Below are 19846 nucleotides of genomic sequence, written 5' to 3' on the forward strand. Positions count from 1 at the left end.
AGGATATCCACGTGGTAATGTCAAGCAACTCAACCCAAGGGTCCTTATTAGCAGCAACTCAGAGGACAAATAAGGGCTAGCTATAAACACGGCAGTCATCGTAAGTGTTAAGAATCAGAATTACCAAGGGAATTAAGAGAAAGAGAAAGCTAAGGATAAAGCACAGTGGAACACCTTCATTTAGGGGCAGAAACAGGAGCCTGGGGAGAGGAAGAAGGAAGGGGAGAGGGAGAGGAGGAAGGAGAGAAAGAGAGAAGGGGAGAGAGTGGGAGAAAAGGAAGGAGGGAGCGAGGGAGGGAGGGAAGGAGAGAAGGAAGGAAGGAATGGTAAAACCCAGTTAAAAAGGAAGTCTGAATTATAAAAATTTCTCACCAAAAGAAACAGTTTTGTTAACTAAGTGAATAGAATTAGACTAACTGTAAAGATCCAGATTTAAGGAATTAAAAACTCCTATAATTTCTGTTTCTTGCTCATCCTAGTATTACCTTGCTCCCCACAGTATTATCCCAGTGCCCAGCTCAGTTTGTGGCAAAGACGGCCTTGCAAAGTACTGTTAAAGGGATATATGAAAGGATGAACCCCAGACTCCTGCCCAAAGACTGCAGATTGCTATGTAAGGTTGGGAACTTTTCTGCCCTTAAGTAGCTAAAATGTTTCCTAAGTCATTTCTCATTATTTGCTGGCTTCATTTCCTATTTGCAGGGCAACTCCTGTGCAGTTATCACAAACATTAAATTCATGAATGACATATTAATTGTGTTTTGTGCATCTTCTCACTGAACTCATTACAGCTCCACAAGTCCAGGGTCTGGAACTGTTTCAGAATGATTAAGAAAGGTAGTGCACAGATTATGAAAAAAACCCCGTAGGACCCAGAGCAGAACCCAATGATCAAACATGTTAATATTTCTGCAGCAAAATGTGAGAATAGTCACTTTAGAATAAAGATTATAAATTGCCTCAAGTGAGTTCAAGGCAAGTTTTGCAACAAACAGTTAAGTCAGGATTTTTGCCAAAATTGTGGCACTCAAATAGGTAGATGACACAGTATATAAGAAGCTCTGTTGATATTCTGTTAAAAGTCAGAGGCCACCCGCACCTTTTCCCTATTCCTCCTGCAGTCCTTTGCAACCAAATAGCAGAATTTTAAAAGCTTCTCATCTTTAGTAACAAATGCACAAAAGCCTCTGCCTAACTATATAACTAAGCTTTTCCCTAATTCTTCTAGACTTCACATTCTTCATTCCCTAAACTCTTACAGTTCTGGTCATCCACCGGGTCAGCATTTAACCATGTACCAGATTATACTGGTTTTATGAGTGCACGTCATTTCTATCTGAAGAGATCGAAGCAACTTGAAGTCAGGTTGCTTGAAGTCAGGTCACAGGCATTTAAAAACAACATACTGAGTGCCTACTATGTTCTAAATACTGGGTACACAGCAGTGGAAAAAAAACACAAAGTACCCACCCTCAAGAAACTTACATTTTATAGCAGGCAGACACAAATAAGTAGGCAGGCAAACAGATAATAGGTCATATGATTTTAGGTGCTACAGAGAAAAACAAAGCAGGGAAGGACACAAAGAGAATGCAGAACAAGCCATGTAGACAATGAAAAGCATTCTTGGCACAACAGACAGTGGCCTCGCTCAGCAGGCTTCCCTGGCCACCCCTTCCACCAAATAGGAACTGATCACGTCTTCTTTGTTCTCCCACTGTGCTCTATTATCGCATCTCTGTCAGCATTCTGCAGTAATTTTATGTCAGTAATGCTTCCCAAACTTGACAAAAATGATGTCTTATTCCATGAGTTGGCAAATATGTTTTGTAAAGGGCCAGGTAATAAATAGTTTAGGCATTCTTGGGCCATATGATCTCTGCTGGCAACTACTCCACTCTGTTTTTGTTGCAGGAAAGCAGCCCCAGACAATATGTAAAAAAATGAACATAGCTGTGTCACAATAAAAATTTACTTACAAATATAGGCCACAGGCCGGTTCGGCCCACAAGGGGTAGTTTGCTCTCCTATCTTATCCTTTCAATCCCTAGCAATAAATGATGGTATTTTTCATAGAGAAACTCAAAAACACACTTATCAAATTGAACAGGATATTAATAAAACCTAGTTAAAATGAATTAAGCATAGAAGAAAATGTTAATTTAGTGGTGGCTATCCTTGCACATGGATTCACCAGCCAGTGACTAAGGTGCGTATTTGCCGACTTCTTACCAAGAGTGTAGGCTACGAAGTTCAGGATACCCACTACAATCCAAACCCAGTCAGGTACGTGCTTGTGACCTGGCGCTGCAAAGGAAAGCAACCCAGAGTTTAATGCAATCTAAGTACAATTGTTCTTACCACAGCATATACTGCCAATGAAAGAAGTTTCTATTTATTAAATAGAAGTTACAGTACTTTACAATGTATTTTGAGAGCAAACAGAGGTAAATATTAAAATGTATCAGTAAACTCTGGGAAAATAAAAAGACATAACTGCCCAACCCTTCCTCAACAATAGGCATTTATTTTGATCTTTAATTATTACTTAAGATTGTTTATCTTTACTTCAAAATTACTTGTGTGCCTAATGTTTTTGGAATTTAAAAAATACTTATGTTTAATCCGATTCTCATTGTTTATGATAATAGTACAAACATGTATTGTTTGTTAGTATATTAAATTATTAATTAGCTAAACAAAAGACCTTTTGATCTGGGTATAGATAGGTTACCTCAACTGGATGATTTGGGCATCAGAATCATTCTGAAAAGTCTGGGTCTCACTTTTTCCCCTAAGACAGAACAACTAAGAATCAGCAGCCTGGGTTCTAGTCCTGGCTCTGTAACCAATAAGCACTGTGATCTGAATATGTCATTTAACCTCTCAAGTCTTCCATTTTCCAAATATATTGGGACTAGATGGTTGATCTGGTCCTTCAAGTTCTATGATTTGGGAAAATATATACAGTATTTACATATTTTTTAGTTCTCTGAAGTAAAAATAAGTACATAATCTTATTTAATCAGAGAAAATAATATTTCTAGGTACAAAGGTTATCCTGAGGATTAATACAAACTTAAAGAAATACTTCATATCAAAACCATGCTTAATGAAATTTAACTCTACTTTTTATTCATGTGGTACTTTATGATCTTCGATTACTATTTTATTACATGTGCAGAAGCAATGGCTAAAAATTTCAGTTGATAAAAAGTTAGGCATATACAAGTATATAGTTTCAATATCCAGAATTTCTGTAATAGCAAAACGCCTAAGTGTTTAAAACTCTGAATTTTCCTACAAAAACAATGTTGTCAGTGAGTATTTATTTCTCCAGATCAGTTCACAAAAGTCTGTTGAACCAAGAACACGGATGAACTATCCTAGTAAAACTCCTGAATACATCATTTGCAAGTATTCTTACTGAAAAATATGTTCTAACTCAGAATACAAAAAAATACTCATACCTCCATCTTTCTATCCTGCTCAACTCCATCAACTGGATGAGTGATAAAAATAAGCCGTCTCCCACCATCCACCCCCATCCCAAATACACCCCAGATTCACTCCTATTGCCTGGGGCAGAAGCTGGGAGTAGGAGAAGACACTGGAGACCGAGGCAGGAACAGGCTGAAAACTGCCTCCAAAAGTGCTTCATTCCTCTCTTCCCCAATAAGGATCCAGACTTCTGTTAAATACTTAAGGTCTAGGAAACATTTTTAGAGGAAATTAGGAGTTATAAGCAAGAAAGGATGCTAAGCAGGGGGAATGAGACATATTTTCTTTAGAAAATGGGATTTTTCTTTCGTAACTAGAAAAAGGGGAGGGATAACTCTGAATCTGGTAGGTAGGTGGGCTCTGCTTATTGTCATCTTCCGGGAGTTCTGCAGTTCTTACTCTCTGTCTTATAAATCCAATTATTCTTTACCAAAACCTCATGCTTTTTAGACAGCATATCTAAATTCAATAGCCAAATTGGTGTCTAGAACTTAATGGAAACATATGTAACAGACTGTGAAAACACAGCTTTTATACCCAGTTCTGACATTTTACATACCCTTACAATATCCAAAACTTTTCAGAAATACAAGCATCTTAATAGAACCAGAAAATAACCATATCTCATTTTTCTCTATTTAAACATTTTAAATTAAAAGTAATAACCTTACCTGAAGCATAAAAATCAGGATCAAAGTATGCCATAAGTAGAAAATTGAATACAACCAGCAGAAAGCCAGAAAAGGTTATCAGATTTGGAGCCAGCCAAGTAGGAAATACCTATTTTTCAAAATAATTACAAAATAATTAAAGTAGAGGAATCTCTCTGTCCATTACACATCACAACATACAAATTTAAGTTATACTAAAAGTTGTCATTTAAAAGATCATATACAGGAATTACTTATACTAAAATGTAAACCACAATCTCTAGTTAATACAAATAAGCACTTCTTTCTAGTCTGTGTTTTAAATAATTATATAATCAATAAACTTTTATAGTCATAACATTATACTTATTTTAGAAAATTTAAAAGGGCATTTTACAAAATTGTAATTTCCAGAGTATAAACTCAGATTTCAACAATAAGATAAACGAAAAGTTATGTAACTAAGTTTCGCTTCGGAGGATGGAAAGGGTAGTTTCTCTAGATACCTTATTAAACTGACAGTTGCGTCCATAACACTCCATAAAATAGTTTACAATATTTAAAACTTACGAAAACATAAGTGCATGTCTATGAATCATCTTACCTTTACTATAGTGTTCCAGAATGGATGCATGACATAGAGAGAGAGGGGACTGGTATCCACGGCACTGTACTGTTAAGAAATGAAAGAAAATATTCAGTGTTAATCCTTGCACACTAGCAAACAGAACAACATTTCTTAAATGAAAATAATACAAAAATAACCTGGAAAATATGTCAATTTACAGGAAACAATGAAACTAGAGGAGCAATATAAATGGAGCAAAGACTGTAAAGCATAGCGAGATATTTTGTTAATCAACTTCTATAACATTATCATGTTTCAGTAGAAAAATCTATATTGCTTACAAGTTCTCACCATACAGGATTAGTGATATGCACATTGATCATATACCTTTTCAACTTCCTTCATCTCTCTCAAACTCCAGGAATCCAGTTGTTTTACCTCTAGATACCATTACTAATGCTCTTACTAGCTGTGTGACCTTGGGCAAGTCACTTTACGTCTCTGCCTTAGTTTCTTCACCTGCAAGATGGGGATGATGACCTTTACCTCAAAGAATTACCATAAGTATTAGACAAGTTAATAATATATGTTAAGTGCTTAGAACAGTATCTGGCCTACAGTAAGTACCATGTTTCCCCGAAAATAAGACCTAGCCAGACCATCAGCTCTAATGCATCTTTTGGAGCAAAAATTAATATAAGACCCAGTTTTATTTTACTATAATAGAAGACCAGGTCTTATATAATATAATATATATTAATTTTTGCTCCAAGAGACACGTTAGAACTGATGGTCTGGCTAGGTCTTATTTGTGGGGAAACAGGGTACTATATAAGTATTAGATGTTATTATTAAATGTGTTTTGAACACCAAAAGAATGACTGATCCCTTTACAGCAGAAAATGGATTACATAAATAAGCAAAGGAAGGCAACAGATTAGGGTTCTGTAAGTTTACTCCCCAATTTTTGAGCTATTTAGTAAAAATTCAAAGGGAAGTTTAACAAGTATTTAAATATATAAAATTTTAAGAATGATGTCGGTCACTTACTCATCAAACACACACACACTGGAGTACCTAGCATGTCGGAAGCACTCCACTAGGGGTGGAAAAGAAGGGATACAAAATTGGTAAGCGGCAATTCCCACCCTCAAGGAGTGGGAATATTATCTAATTCATCCAGCTGACATTTAAACCGTGTCATAGTAGTTAAACATTTGAAAAAAGTTTCGATGGTGTTTCCCCTTTATGCTTGGTATGTATATAAAATAAGTAGTAAGCATTTGAGTATCCAATTTTTTTTAAAAATCGTAATTAAAGATTAAAATTTCTTCCTGAATGTCTTATGAGTATGTAGGAAATGTTTTCTCATCAGTGTTTCAAAACTTACAAGTATGATGGAATAAAACAGTAAAAAGACATAATTTAAAATACTGCAAGCAAAGAGAGTTAAGTGGTAAGTCAAATGTTCATTAACCAGACCCCATGCCTGAGTGCCTCCTTATTTCCAACCCATTCTGAATGAAATGGGATAATGTGAACAAAAGATGTGAGATAGACAGTGGGAAGCAAATGGTGAGGGAGAACGCGCTTCGCCTCTGCTGGCCAGAGTTAGAAGCTGTGTAGCTGCACCCAGGCTCTCAGCAGAAGCCTACTTATATTAAATGAGTATTATATCGTTCTTACCAAAACCAACTTTTACCTGCAGGTTCGCTACAGTCTACAAAGCTTTCCCACATAACAGATACCACTACATCTGAACTTCTGCAGAATTAACGAGTCCTCAACTGACACGACTGCCTGAATTTAAGTCTTCAGACCTGCGGACTGGAACCAATATGACCCCCTAAAGGCTGCCGACGACAGGATGGGAGGGCCCTGGCCTCCTCCAGTTCACAAAAGCCTGCGCCCAGACCCGCAAGATCAAGTCAGCAGGTCAGATAAATGGGAAAGCCACACGTTTCAAGTTCACCATCGACTGCAAAGTACAAAAGATGTACGAAGTCCAAATCAGAAGAAAACAGTTTAAGACATCACACCAATAGCTAATACGATATACACAGTGCAATGCTCTTAATTCAAATGTTTGCTGAATGAGTCTCATTCAACAGCTTTCCATAATTTGACTCAAGATCTGAAAGAAGGTCCTTCAAACTGATGGTATTTTGATTTGAAAAGCTCCACTTTTTACCATATTTGCCGTGAATAATGTGCACTTTTTTGCACAAATTTGTGAGGAAAAAATAAGGATGAGCATTATACATGGGTAGGACTAATTCCACATCTAAATAAAAGTTTTAAGTCTTTTTTTATGCTTATGAGTTAAAAGGGTAACTCTAGAAATCAATAACAATATCCATATGCAAAATAATACCCTGGAATACGATAACCGGTTTTGTTGAATTTACAACAAACTTGCAACAAAAGTAATTTCGGCCAACGGTTCAATGAAATGAAACAAAGAGTGACATATTATTGTCCACAGAGTAAGTGACTCAAACTTGATAAGACACCACAGGGTGAACAGCGCGACATACCTCTTCATACGCTTTAGGCGGGAGCTAGCAACCTAGCTAATATTTTTACAAAAATTATTGGAAAATTAAAACAAGAGATTTTTTTTCGCTAAAAGTTTGGCCTAAAAACATGGGTGTGCATTATACATGGGAGTGCATTCTACATGGCAAAATACGGTAAATTCTGAAGTTTTAACTCTAAATCCCTATTTCAGGAGACCAGTAGAAGAAGTATGAAAAGAATGTAGAACTAAGTACAAGAAGGTCAGTTTGCCGAAATGGTTTTTTATGTTTAATAATAGCCGATGAGCTCAAGTATAGCAAGAAAGATCAATATGAGGTTGCAAAAGATAGCAAACAATACACCTAAAGAACACTCTGAACTTTAGCCTTACACCTGAGTATTTTTTAAGGTCACTTATCAGTTGGTATAAAGGAACTTGAAACTGTCTTGTGAATCAACAGGAAGAAAGAATGATTCAAACTTTCCACATACGTAAGAAAATAAGTAAAACATAAACTTTTAAAGGTGTTAAACTAGGTTTAGGTTACATGTTAATGCTTGTTAAATATATTTTTATTTTCCATTGCAATGATGTTTTGCTATACTCCAGACTACCTGACCAAGTGGATTATCCACTGCGCAGGCCTACTGTGACTTGCGTGACTCTCCCATCTCCTGGGCCAGACTAAGCTAGTGCCTTGGAGAAATGCTTAAGGACCACAGCCTGAGTTTGGGAGAATCCTTCCACGGCAAAACCTCAGAACCACAAGAGCATTCAGCAGATATCTAATTCTTGCGTGCCTGCCCCTCATCTATGAGAATAGGTAAAACAGACACCTGGCCTCTTTTTAAATGCCTCTACTTGCAAGGAACCTCACAACTTCCAGAAGCAACCCAATCCAAGGTAAAGCAATTTTTCTATATACTAGCAAAATCTTCTGCTTGCCCTTTATTTTTCTATCCTGTTTTCTTTGGCCTTTATAAAGTTAAGCAGACACGGGTCTAATTTTCCGTCCAAAAAATAGTTCTTCAATTGGCTGAAGATAACTCTCCCTGTCACACCTAAATCTTGTCTTCACCTGGTTAAATATCCCATTCCTTTTGTTGCCCCTCTTTCGCCATCGTTTCAATTTCCTTCATCACCTACGAGTACATTTAGTTCCCTAGACCAGAGGTTAGAAGGCTTTTTGAGTAAAGGGCCAGACTGTAAATATTTTAGGCTTTGCAGGCCCTCTGGTCTCTGTCACAAACAGTTTGACAACTTGTGCGCCAGACGATCCAATTTGTTAAACCAACTCAAAAGTCTGATCCAGGGCAAAAGGAGCATCTCAAGTGGGCACCAAGTAGAACGAAACGTGACTATAAACCCCTCTTCCCCAATAACTTATTTCTCTGCTGCTCAACAGATTATGAACTTCCTGCGGCAACAAAATCATACTGCCGACTTACACACAACTTCACAGTCATCTGAACCCCTCAGGCCTTTCTTACACCGACTGCTAAGCCATCCTTCTCCATGCGAATATGAGGTTGACTAGTGGAACCTAAGTGTAAGACTCTACATTTACTGTTTTCACATTTCATCTTGATAGACTCAACTCATCTTTCTATCTCCTCCAGATCTCTTCAGGTTCAGACTTGGTTACCCAACGTAACAGCTATGCCTCCCAAAACTCGCAGCATGCAAATCTGTCATGTCAATAATGCCTTCACTTAAAGTCTCTGTAAAAATGCTGATCAAGGAAGAGCTTCTAAACATTTCCCTCAAGATTGCTATTACTACATTTAATCATTTTTATTTGGGTATACAATGCTATACTGTCACATACAGCAATTATTCTATCTTGCCCAGAAGAAAAGATATTCATAAACTCTTACTGAAATCAGAATTATCTTAGCATTTTGTCAAATTAGAAAGTTTCAAAACTTTTTTTTTTTTACTATAGTACAAAAAAATAAAGCAGAATTCATTCTTCATTCATTCATTGAGAAGGACAATAAATATTTCGGATTGAATGCCTATGATTTTGCCAGGCACTAAGCCACTGGGAAGAAAATGGTGAGCAAGACCAAAATGTTTCCTGTGTTCACCAACTCTACAGTCTAGTGTGAAACAGATGATAAGCGAGAAAACAAGTAATAAAGTTGTGATAAAACTGTGAAGGAAATAAAGAGGGTGCTGTGCATGAGGCGAAGGGGTCAGGGAGCGCCAGAGAAAACCGAGTCTCTAAGGAGGAGAGACCAGAGCTGAGTCCTAACAGAGGAGAAGACAACTATCTATACCATCAACTATCTATAACCAGCAGATTTCCCTTGCTTTGTCTTCTAATCAGTATGAGAATAGGACTCTTACTCTCAAATGATTTTTGATATAAATGATTTTTACTCATCTGAAATATAAACTTTATACCTATAACACATCTTTTAGTTAACTGTGGAAGCCCATAAAATGTGGCTTGAGTACAAGCCAATAATAATTCACAAACTGCAAGTATTCAGATGTAAGCAAAGTCAAAATGACGTTTCTGATTTTTAAAAATTATTTCCAAAATTATTGAGTGCAACATCAACTGTTTTTAGGAGTAAAAAGCAAGGTAGCTATAAGAATCTATGATATAAAAACACCAAATCTAAACTTAAAATGAAATGGGGGCAGGGGGTTCTATTAACCCCAGGATAAAAATCAAGTTTCTTAAAGTGCTTACAAGACGTCAAGTACTGCACCCACAGAGAACATGACTCAGGAGACAGTGAGCTCTCCTGTCAGTACATACCATCACCTACATCTGCTAGGAATTCAGAGATGGTGGTGAGAGAAGACTGGAGAAGAGCTAGAAAAATGAGACAAGAACAAGCAGGCCAGGAGGACAGACAGGTTTGCTCGCTAGACTTAGTCTGTAATAAACTTGAAGGAGAGATGAGGAGATAAAACAAAAGGACGAGGGCGTTCAATGAAGGAACTTGAAATCCTTGCTGAGGAATCTGGGTACTTAACTTATGATAAACACATGGGAGGCACTGCAGATTCTTAAGTAGGAGAGTGGTGTTTGAGAAAATTTACTTACTCTGACTGCTGGACTATTTATTATACGTGATTAAATAGAGGAAGAAATCTGAAGTCAAAAACGATCGGTGGGACCCAAGCTAGTCACAGGCTTCTTAGTTACTCTTTCCATCTGTCTATTAAGTTGCCGCCCTTAACTTCCTTCCCTAAAATATACTTTCTCGTGGTATTGCTTCCTGAGCCGTGGGTATGTCCATCTAATGTTATATGCTAGCTAATATTCACAAGCGGGGAAGCACAAATGTCAAGTATTATTTTTTATTTACTTAACACTAACACTGCACTATGTGCCTGGCAGTTTACAACTACTAACTCATTCCATTTTGATAATGATCCTATGAGCCCATTTCACAGATCAGGAAACCTGGTTAGTGAGAATAAGTTACCTGCTCGAGATCACAGAGCTAGTATGTGGGTTCTTTTTAACTTAACATCAGTACCAAAGCTAACTATTTAGTCAAAAGCCTTTTATCTCAATCACAGCTCATAGTAATAAGATGTTCTTAACACTCAACTAGATGTAAGACCAGCACATACAAGCCCACTTCCTTGCCCCTACTAATAATTTAAAACTGGGGGAAGACAAATCAAATCAATTCTTTTTTACTATCTATTGTCCCCATCTGCAAACAGACACAAATCCAATTAAGCATGATACTGAAGGTCTTTATTCTAATGTTTCTGTATCTTATACAAAACACCCAGTAACTGTAAGGCAGAGTTCATATGTCACCCTTAGATTCAAGAGGCAGCAGAGCATGAAGAACGTGGACTCGGAACCCAGGATGCCTAGGTTCAAACCTCAACTTAGGACCTTGAGCAAATTATCTAAACTCTCTGTGTCTCAGTAATGTCGGGGAAATAATAGGACCTCTACCTCACAAGGCACTTGTGAATATTAAATGAGATAATAGATGTAAAGCCTGGCGTATAGTAAATGCTATCTAAATGTTTGCTATCGTTACCATTATTATTATTCAATATTTCCGGTGATATTGCTCTCGCAGTTGCCTTCCCTGAGCTCACTGGGCTCAGCCTGGCCTCACACACCCACCGCTTCCTTGCACCTCTATTAGTATGGTCTTCCGAGTCTCCGTGCCTTAATTCCCATCACTAGAACACCTTTCCCTAACGCTCCCTTATGCACTGGACAAATTCTTGTTCAGCAAAGTTCTTAATATTTAAGCATTACAGCAGGTAGAAAACAAGCCATCATCAGTGAAGTGATATTTCAGAGTGTAGTAAAAGAACCAATTCAAGATGGTTCTTCCAAAATAGCACCTAAAAATGTAACCTTCTCTTCGCCACTAAATATCTCTCCCTCTCCCTCTGCAGAAGTTTCCTATCCAGCCCTCTTTCACTCCTTCTGAAAGACTCCTCTGTCTCTGCCAGCTGCAAAAATAATTCTGAGACATTTGTAAATCTTTATCTCAGACCACCAAAATGCTTTCCAAGCCTTCCTAATGTACTTACAGATGGGAGAGGCCCCTTCCTCGAATCTATTCAAGGAGACCAAAGCACAAGTAAAGATAAGTTATGCTTGAATTAACTAAGACATCTAGAAAATGCCATAATAAACATATTATACTGCAATCAGCCTGCAATCATAGTAAGTGAAAATCGAAAAATCAAGAATTTCTCATGCTTCTGCTGTGGCTCAAGGAGCAGGAGGAAAGTGGCCTAATCTTTGAACTCATTACAGAAATAGTCCTTTAACGGAGGGCAATTTATGCAAAAATGATACTTCGTTAGAACAAGAAGTTTTCTTTGTTTTAATTCCAAGTCCACAACCCACACCTTCCCGTGGACCTGTCCAAGAGTAGTGACCCTCACAAAAGATTACTGTTATCCTGTCAGAATCAGCATCATCTATCATTTGAATTATAATTGTGCTTCTGTAAGGATCAAACTCTCATGAGTTTGGTGACTCATGAGATATGGGTCATACCTCCTCATTGAGCTATCAAGATAGTTAAATTTTTGACTCAACAAAGGTTCGGTGCTACTGCTACCAAGGGTAACTTTTCAAAGTTAATGCTTTATAAAACCTTTACCTCCGTGACTGCCACCTCTCTTCACCCAATCATCCCACCAGAACCTGAGTCATGCCAGACTCCTCCCCATCTTCATCCCCTGGTCCCCACACCACCCCCTCCAGCTACTCAGTCACCTCGCTCTGTCAATTTAAAATCTTAAATCAAGGATCACAAACCCTAATGTCCACAGGGATGAGGCAGGTGCACTGCACTCAGCAGACCTGCATGACGCCTATGGACTGGTCAGGAAACAGCCATCTAGAGAACAGATAACCTTCTTTAATTAAAGAAGACAAGCTCTAGTCACCTTCAAGGGATTCTTGTCAAGAGAAGTTCAGGACTGATGTTGTCCAATATTCTGGTTTCTCAAGAGAAGTGCAGGTGTGGGCCAAACTGAACATATCTGCTGGCCAAATGCAGGGGGCAGGTTAACCAGCTGTGAGCTGCATCGTTAGAATCCCCAACCCCCCCTCTGAGCCCCAATGCTTAGACTCGGACCTCCCTCACGTCTTACCCAGTTTAATGCAGAGGACCCTAAGAGACCTCCAGCTCACCCTCACCTCCACCACCATGTTTTTTACAAGTCCAGGTGAGCTCCCTAAAATTAAAATCTGATCCTGTTTAAACCTCCTAAGTGCCTCCCCAAAACCTATGCACTACAGTGTCCCTGAGAACCGCCTGCGGTACTTAACCTGCAGATAACGGCAATCTAACTCATCGGAACCTCCCAAAGTGGGCCGAGGAATCTGCCATTGAAACCCTTTCTCCAGGGGCTTCTGGTGCTAGTCCTCGGACAACAGAAATGCTTGAGCTACAGGGTAAAATCCAGAGTCCTTTCCATCAAATCATCCCCCTCTTTCAGGGCCCTGCGCCCTCTCCAGTCTCATCGGCTACTCCACCCTTATGCCTGAACATCTAACTTCTTGTGGTTCCCAGAGAATATGCTCTCAGGCCTCCACGCCTTTGCACTGTGTTGCTGTCTTGTTCTCTAAGGGCTTTTCTCCCCTTTACTTGGTAATATCGGGGCCTACTCAGCCTTCCTTTCTAGACTGAGCTCTGTGTCCTCCTCCCTCCCCTCTCTGAGGCCTTCCTCATCTCTCACCCTCACCACCCGGAGCTGCTTCCTTCTCCTCTCCCATAGCACCCAGCACTTAGCTAACTGCATTTATTAACTATGTATAACTATTTCCAAAATAGTTATACACATGTAACTATATGTTTAGTTATATGTACTTGTCCATATGCCACCAAACTGGGCCCCTTGAAGGCAGGAATTTTAGCCTAACTTAGTTTTTGCAGCCTCAATGCTACCCCTGACACAGAATGAGCGCTCAATAAATGCTTACTGAATAAACAAAACCAAACTGTATGAACCAGTTAGGGAGAAGGCCAGATTCTAGTTCTTCAGCATTACCATCAAGACGCACAGTCTCTCTTCACATCCTTAATTGCAACACTAATGAATTCACAATGATCACCATTCCTAAACTCAGGTTGTTATTGACAGCCAAGTTAAATTACCATAATAGCAGAAACAACTCATCATAACATTATATTCTTGGAACCAAACAAGATTATTTCACAGAACACTTCCTCTCTGAAGCAAAATGATACAATTTGAAACGAGCTGCTACACTATCAATGGAAACTATGCTTTCCCTAGGTCAGATTAGGCAAACCACAATGGAAGTTTCACCCTTAGATAAGTGGGAAAATTCAACTACAAAGATCTGTCCATTAAGTTGCCACCCTTAAATTGCCAGGCCTGCCCAAAGAAAAGATAGGTAGGGGAAGAATAAGCCTCATGGAGGTGAAATCCGTCACTATAATTAATTGTCTGTAACAAGTAACAGAGAACAACCGTAGTTAAACTCCTGCTATTTTCACATTCAAAATACAAAAGTATCCTTCTGATATTCAGGAGACACACAGCTCCTTTTACCATACTTCCACAATGGTTTATATTCTTTTACAGTTTCATTCCTTCAATAAATATATGATGAGTGCCCACTCCATTCATGTGTTGGACCTTGGTCATGGCGAACAAGACACCTACAAGCCATGACCTCGCAGAGCTCATATCCTAAAAGAGAGGGCAGACACTAATTATTTCACAGTTTAATAAAACGGTGGTAACGCAAAAGAGAACACAATGTTAAGGGAGCATATAACAGAATCTATCCCATGCTTTCTTCTGTACTGAAAATCAACTGTATTACAGTTTCTCACTACAGAAACCTAATGACCACTCTACGTGTCACCCCTTTCAGCAGTTATTCTGAATAACTGCCAGGTTTCCAACTGTAGCTCTCAGATGTACCTCTAGGGAAGATAAAGAAATTAAACTAGTTTAAAAGTAACTTTGCTATCAGCTGCTTTTATAGTGTCAATTTTTTTCTAAATCTCTTTGCTGTACTATACAGGGTTACATCAGGGATGAAAAAGCTCTTTTGAGTGTTTTGAGTCTTTACTCACTTATGGGTAAAGCTGTTTTAATTCAACAAGCATTTATAAAGTACTGACTGTCACAGACCACACAATGGGAATGTGTGATCTTCAGGAAGGAAAGGTCTCTAGGTGGGATTCACATTCCAGTAAAACTGACCACACATATTTTTCCCTTAGACACCTTCGGATTCTTTTTTTTTTTTTTTTTCAATTTATTGGGGTGACAATTGTTAGTAAAATTACATAGATTTCAGGTGTACAATTCTGTATTACATCATCTATAAATCCCATTGTGTGTTCCCCACCCAGAGTCAGTTCTCCTTTCATCACCATATATTTGAGATTCTTATTTTTTAATACGAACATAGTAATGAGTAAGGAACCCTCTACAAGAAGAAATAAATTTGTGCCCTCCCCTTTTTTAAAAAAGAAGTCTCATTATAACCAAAAGAACATCAACAAACTATATTTTAGTAAACATTGGAGGGTTGCTTAATTGACCTTTGTTTTCCAGGATGATAGGAAATCTCCTGTCAGACACAGGAAGTGAGTCAAATGACAGAAGGGGGGAAAATAGGAACAGAAAAGCACACCCTAATTTCCTGTAAATGAGGACACCTATCTAGTTGGAAATATCAATCTAGAGAAGACTAGTTATAAGGAAAAGTAGACTCGCTATTACAGACACTGCTGTAAATGAAACAGCTATTCTATGAACACTTACCCAGAAAGCTAGATCCTAGTAAGGAAGAAAAGTTTTATATGTCAATATTTACAGTGCAAAACAGATAACAGAAAAGGGGTAGAGCTTAAGGCAAAACAGGAGGTTATCTGTGTTAATACCCTTTAATGAAAGTGGTAAAGCCCTGGCCTGGGTTACCAAGACTCTGGAACTTTTTTCCACTTACAATTTTAAGACAAGTCAATAGCATCTCAATTCAAAACGGTATAGCACAACATTACTTGAAAGCAGAGGAATACACCATGCGACATTCTCAGGTCCCTTAGTTTTTCCAATTCCAGTTAGACACAACCCATTATGACTTTTTCAGTTATTCATTCATTCCACAAATGTTTATTGAGTGTCTAGCACGCACAGTAGCACGGTGCTCCGGACACGGTCATCCTAAAGACAAGTCTAACCACTTGGGCATTACCTTCTAGTGGGAGACACGCTGAAAACTAATTCTATAAAGAAGCAGAGGGTGCTGAGAGCACAGTTAAGAGGAAAGCGGTAGCTAGGGAACAGCTCTCTGAGGAATTAACATTTAAGACGCGAAGATGAATGTAAATGGGGAATGGAGCTGCCTCCCTGGCAGCCATAACATTACTGAAGATCTGGGGCGGGAAAGGAGGGGGAGATGGCTGCTAAGGCCGGGAGGGATGGATAGTGAGTGGCATGACGGGAAGCTGGTGACATACACAAGGACCAGATCACTCAGAACCATGTAAATCATGTTATGAATTTCTGGAGTTCATTCCAAGAGCTATGCGAAGACAGTGGAGGGTTTCAAGTAAGGAAGTGATGTGACCAGATGTTTACGTTTTTAAAGATCATTATGAAACATAAAGAAAGGGCCAGAAGGGCAAAAGTGAATGTGGGTGAGCAACATGTGGGTGGTAGTATTGAATTATAACCCAAAGTATAAGATAAACATGCATGAACTCATACCGATATAAATTAATGACTGAATAAATAAATATACATTGGGAAGAAAAGACAAATCTTTCATGCACAATTCCAAATAAATTATGTATACTCTGCCCTCGAGGAGGCAGAACATAACTCTTCCTCCTTAGGTGTGGGCTGTGCATAGGAACTTCCTCCCAAAGAGAGGAACTTTCTTCCAACGACAGTAACTTTATGGGGAGAAACCTTACAAACATGACCTCAGCCAAGTGATCAAAGTCAACATCAATGGTACCAAGTCATGTTGACAGCACGTACACTTCATATGATACTATGAGAATGGCATTTATTGCTGTGGCCCTCCTCCCAAAAACCCATAACCCTCATCTACTCATGAGACAAACAGACAAATCCCAATTAAGGGACATTCTACAAAATAAAAATACCTGACCAGGACATCTCAAAACTATCGAGGTTAACAAAAACATGAAAACTCTGCGAAATTGTCACAGCCAAGGGGAGACTGACATGATACTAAATGTAATGTTATGTCCTGGATGAGATCCTGAACAGAAAAACAACCTTAGGTAAAAACTAAGGCAATCTGAATAGAGTATGGGCTTCAGTTAATAATAATGTGTAAATATTGGTTAATTAATTGTGACAAATGTACCATACATTTGTAAGTAAGTAAGTATATACATTGTAAGTAATTAAGTAAGTACATACATGTAAGTAATTACATACATTGTAAATGTAAGATGTAAATAATAGGGGAAAAACTGAGTGTGGAATATATGGGAACTCTCTACTACCTTCACAGTTTTTCTGTAAATCTATACTAAAATTTTCTAAAACTATTCTAAAACAAAAAGATTACTTGACGTACATGTGGAGAGCGTGGTAACGAAACCACTCTTCTAGTTCAGGCTAAAAATGATAGAACGTACCTAGAGCACCTGATGATTCACCGGCTGGTGGGTGGGGTAAGAGGAATCGGGAGTGAAAGCCACACAGGTAATAGCAAGGATGAAAGGTTACTACCCAGATTTCGCACTTGGACAACTGGATGGATAGAGAACTCATTCGCTGAGAAGGGAGTAATGAAGGTGAACCAGATTTGGAGGAGAAGTGAAGCATTTACTAGAGGCCCATTATGTGCCCGGTGCTTCTCAAATTTTTATAATCATTTTACACGGGAGAGCCCAAAGCCAAACAGTTCGATTTGGGTGTCAGGTTTGGTCTCAGGTTTCTACGCTCTCCAAAACCCGCGCTCTTTCCACTGCACCGTTCCTTCCTGTGTACATTTCCTTCGTCTGGCAGCCCACGCGCCACGAGCTACTCCGGCTGAGGAAGCCTCTTTCCCGGGAGCAGAAGTGGGTGCATGAGCAGTGTGGCCTCAGCAGTCACTCCCTCTCCCGGGCCTCGCCTGCTAAATGCCCATCTCCATCTCTGAAGTTGTATACAAGAGAGGCGGGTAGAAACTTCATTAAAATGAACACAATGAAGACACCATAGATGGGAACTATATCACCTCTCAGGGGAATAATAATAATAATAATAATAATAATAATGTAAAGAAGCGAAGGGAAATCGGGCGCTCCATTCTCACGGAACGGTCTCCGAAGGAAAAGGCGATCCTCCGGGAGGGTGCCGAGCTGGGGGGGCGGGCCTACGGTGCTCCCACGCACCCCGACCCCAAAGCCCCAGGACTCGGCAGGACCCCCCGGAAAAACGCCCGCCAGGGCTGCCCGGAACCACGCGGCACAAGGTGACACGGACCGCGCCAGCTCCTCAGCCGCCTGGGAGAGGCCGGGACCAGGAGGGAGAGGGGTGTCCGCGGGGCCCGCGCTACCTTGTACTTATCAAAGCCGGCCAGCTGCTCCGGGCTCACGTATTCGTAACCAGCCATGACGACCCGAACACCGAGTGCCCCCTCGACAGCAACTATCCACGATGAACGGTGGAAACTCAAGCACCGGCTAGGCAAGGATGGTAGAACTGGGCTAGCAATGTTAAAAGAAGCGAGCTCCGCCCACCGCGCATGCGTACCGGCCACGACCACGCCTCCGCCGCCTAACGCGCAAGCGCAGCCCCGACTCCTCCCCGCCCACCGTGGGAGGGTCGCTAGCTCGCTCACGCGGCCCGCCCCCTCACGCCCGTCGCAATCCAATCAGCGTGAAAAGGGTAACACTAAGTCCCGCCTTTCAGGTCTCTGCGTCGCTTCATTCGCTAGCGTCAAAATTGGTGAGCTGAGGTAAGGCGAGGGGGGCGGTGAAAGGTCAGATGCCTAGGGGGCTTTTTTTTTTTTTCCGCCTCTGTTTAAGGGCAACGATTATGTGGCATCTCATCCTTCGTTGAGATTTGGGGCTACCCTTTTAATCTTGAGGGTTAGAGTGATGGCATGCGAACCAGTTAGTTCAGCACTACCTCAGGGAAGAGGGTTTAGTTCCCTCAAGTCGCAAAAGGGCTGGAAAAAGGTCTGTGCTCAGCCGGCTTCCAGCTCCCGGCATGAGCGCTGCACACAGAGCTTAGTAAACATGATTTGACAAGAAAAGCCGGTGGGAGGCTCGCTGAGAGACATTTTGCAGTCGGTAAAGGGGCGTGAAAGGGCACGAGAGACAAACCGCTCAGGTCAGCATTGTTTGTGAACCTTGGACCGCCCCGCCACACTCGGCTCTGTCAAACTCTTCCAGGTTAAGATTGCTAATGTCTCCGGACCAGATAAAAGCAGTGGTCTGAGTCTCTAGGGGTCTTTAAATGCGTTTTAAAGACGTGCGTTTACATTACTGGATCCCAGTTAGTTGTAGAAAGAACACGAGATCAACGGCTAGTGTGTGTCAATCTGTAATAAAATGTAACAACGGTAAAAGTTGCTACCATTTATTAAGCGCCTTGTGTGCGGTAGAAATTTGCATACGTTCCCACCAACTCCCATAACAACACTATGAAGTGGAAAGCATTTTCCCCACTTTGCAAATTAGGAAATCAATTTTCAGAGGACCTAACCTACCCAGGATCATTACAAGGTATCCCTGGATTTTCAAAAGTTCCCATTAGGACATTTCACTTTTAGGAAAAGTCTACATTAGTACAGCAGGTCCTCAAATAATAGCGTTTCATTCATCGTGTTTGGTTATAACAATGAAATGCCACAGGAACTAAACACTTGTTTAGATCAATTAGCCTATGGAAACATTGGTTTCCGTGTAGGTTTCACTTAAAGTCGCAGAACCAGTGGAGGACCCTAAGTGAGGATTTACTGTACTTGTTTTCACTAACTGAAAGAATCCAAGCAGGATTGTCCTTTTTTACAGAGAAAAAAAAAAAACAAAAAACGAAAACAGCATTTAGCATTTGTTTTGCAAAAAGCTGTTACAGAGGCAGCATGCACCCCAAGCAGTGAAAATGGCACTGCTTTTACTATTA

The 19846-nt window shown here is 39.9% G+C and overlaps 1 protein-coding gene across 1 annotated transcript in view; it reads right to left on the bottom strand.

Annotated features, from left to right (window-relative positions):
* Nucleotides 1-18455, bottom strand: part of SELENOI (selenoprotein I) — a 39340-nt gene extending 20885 nt beyond the window's left edge. The window contains exons 1-4 of the mRNA XM_019735345.3: nt 18273-18455; nt 4756-4824; nt 4173-4281; nt 2233-2307 (exon numbers count right to left, since the gene is read on the bottom strand). Coding sequence (XP_019590904.2) covers nt 2233-2307; nt 4173-4281; nt 4756-4824; nt 18273-18329 — 310 coding nt within the window. The 5' untranslated portion in view covers nt 18330-18455. The remainder of the gene's footprint in view (nt 1-2232; nt 2308-4172; nt 4282-4755; nt 4825-18272) is intronic.
* Nucleotides 18456-19846: the final 1391 nt, after the last annotated feature.

The sequence above is a fragment of the Rhinolophus sinicus genome, chromosome 2 (genome assembly GCF_057876585.1).
Source record: "Rhinolophus sinicus isolate RSI-liver-muscle chromosome 2, RSI-T2T, whole genome shotgun sequence".
Classification (NCBI taxonomy): Eukaryota; Metazoa; Chordata; class Mammalia; order Chiroptera; family Rhinolophidae; genus Rhinolophus; species Rhinolophus sinicus.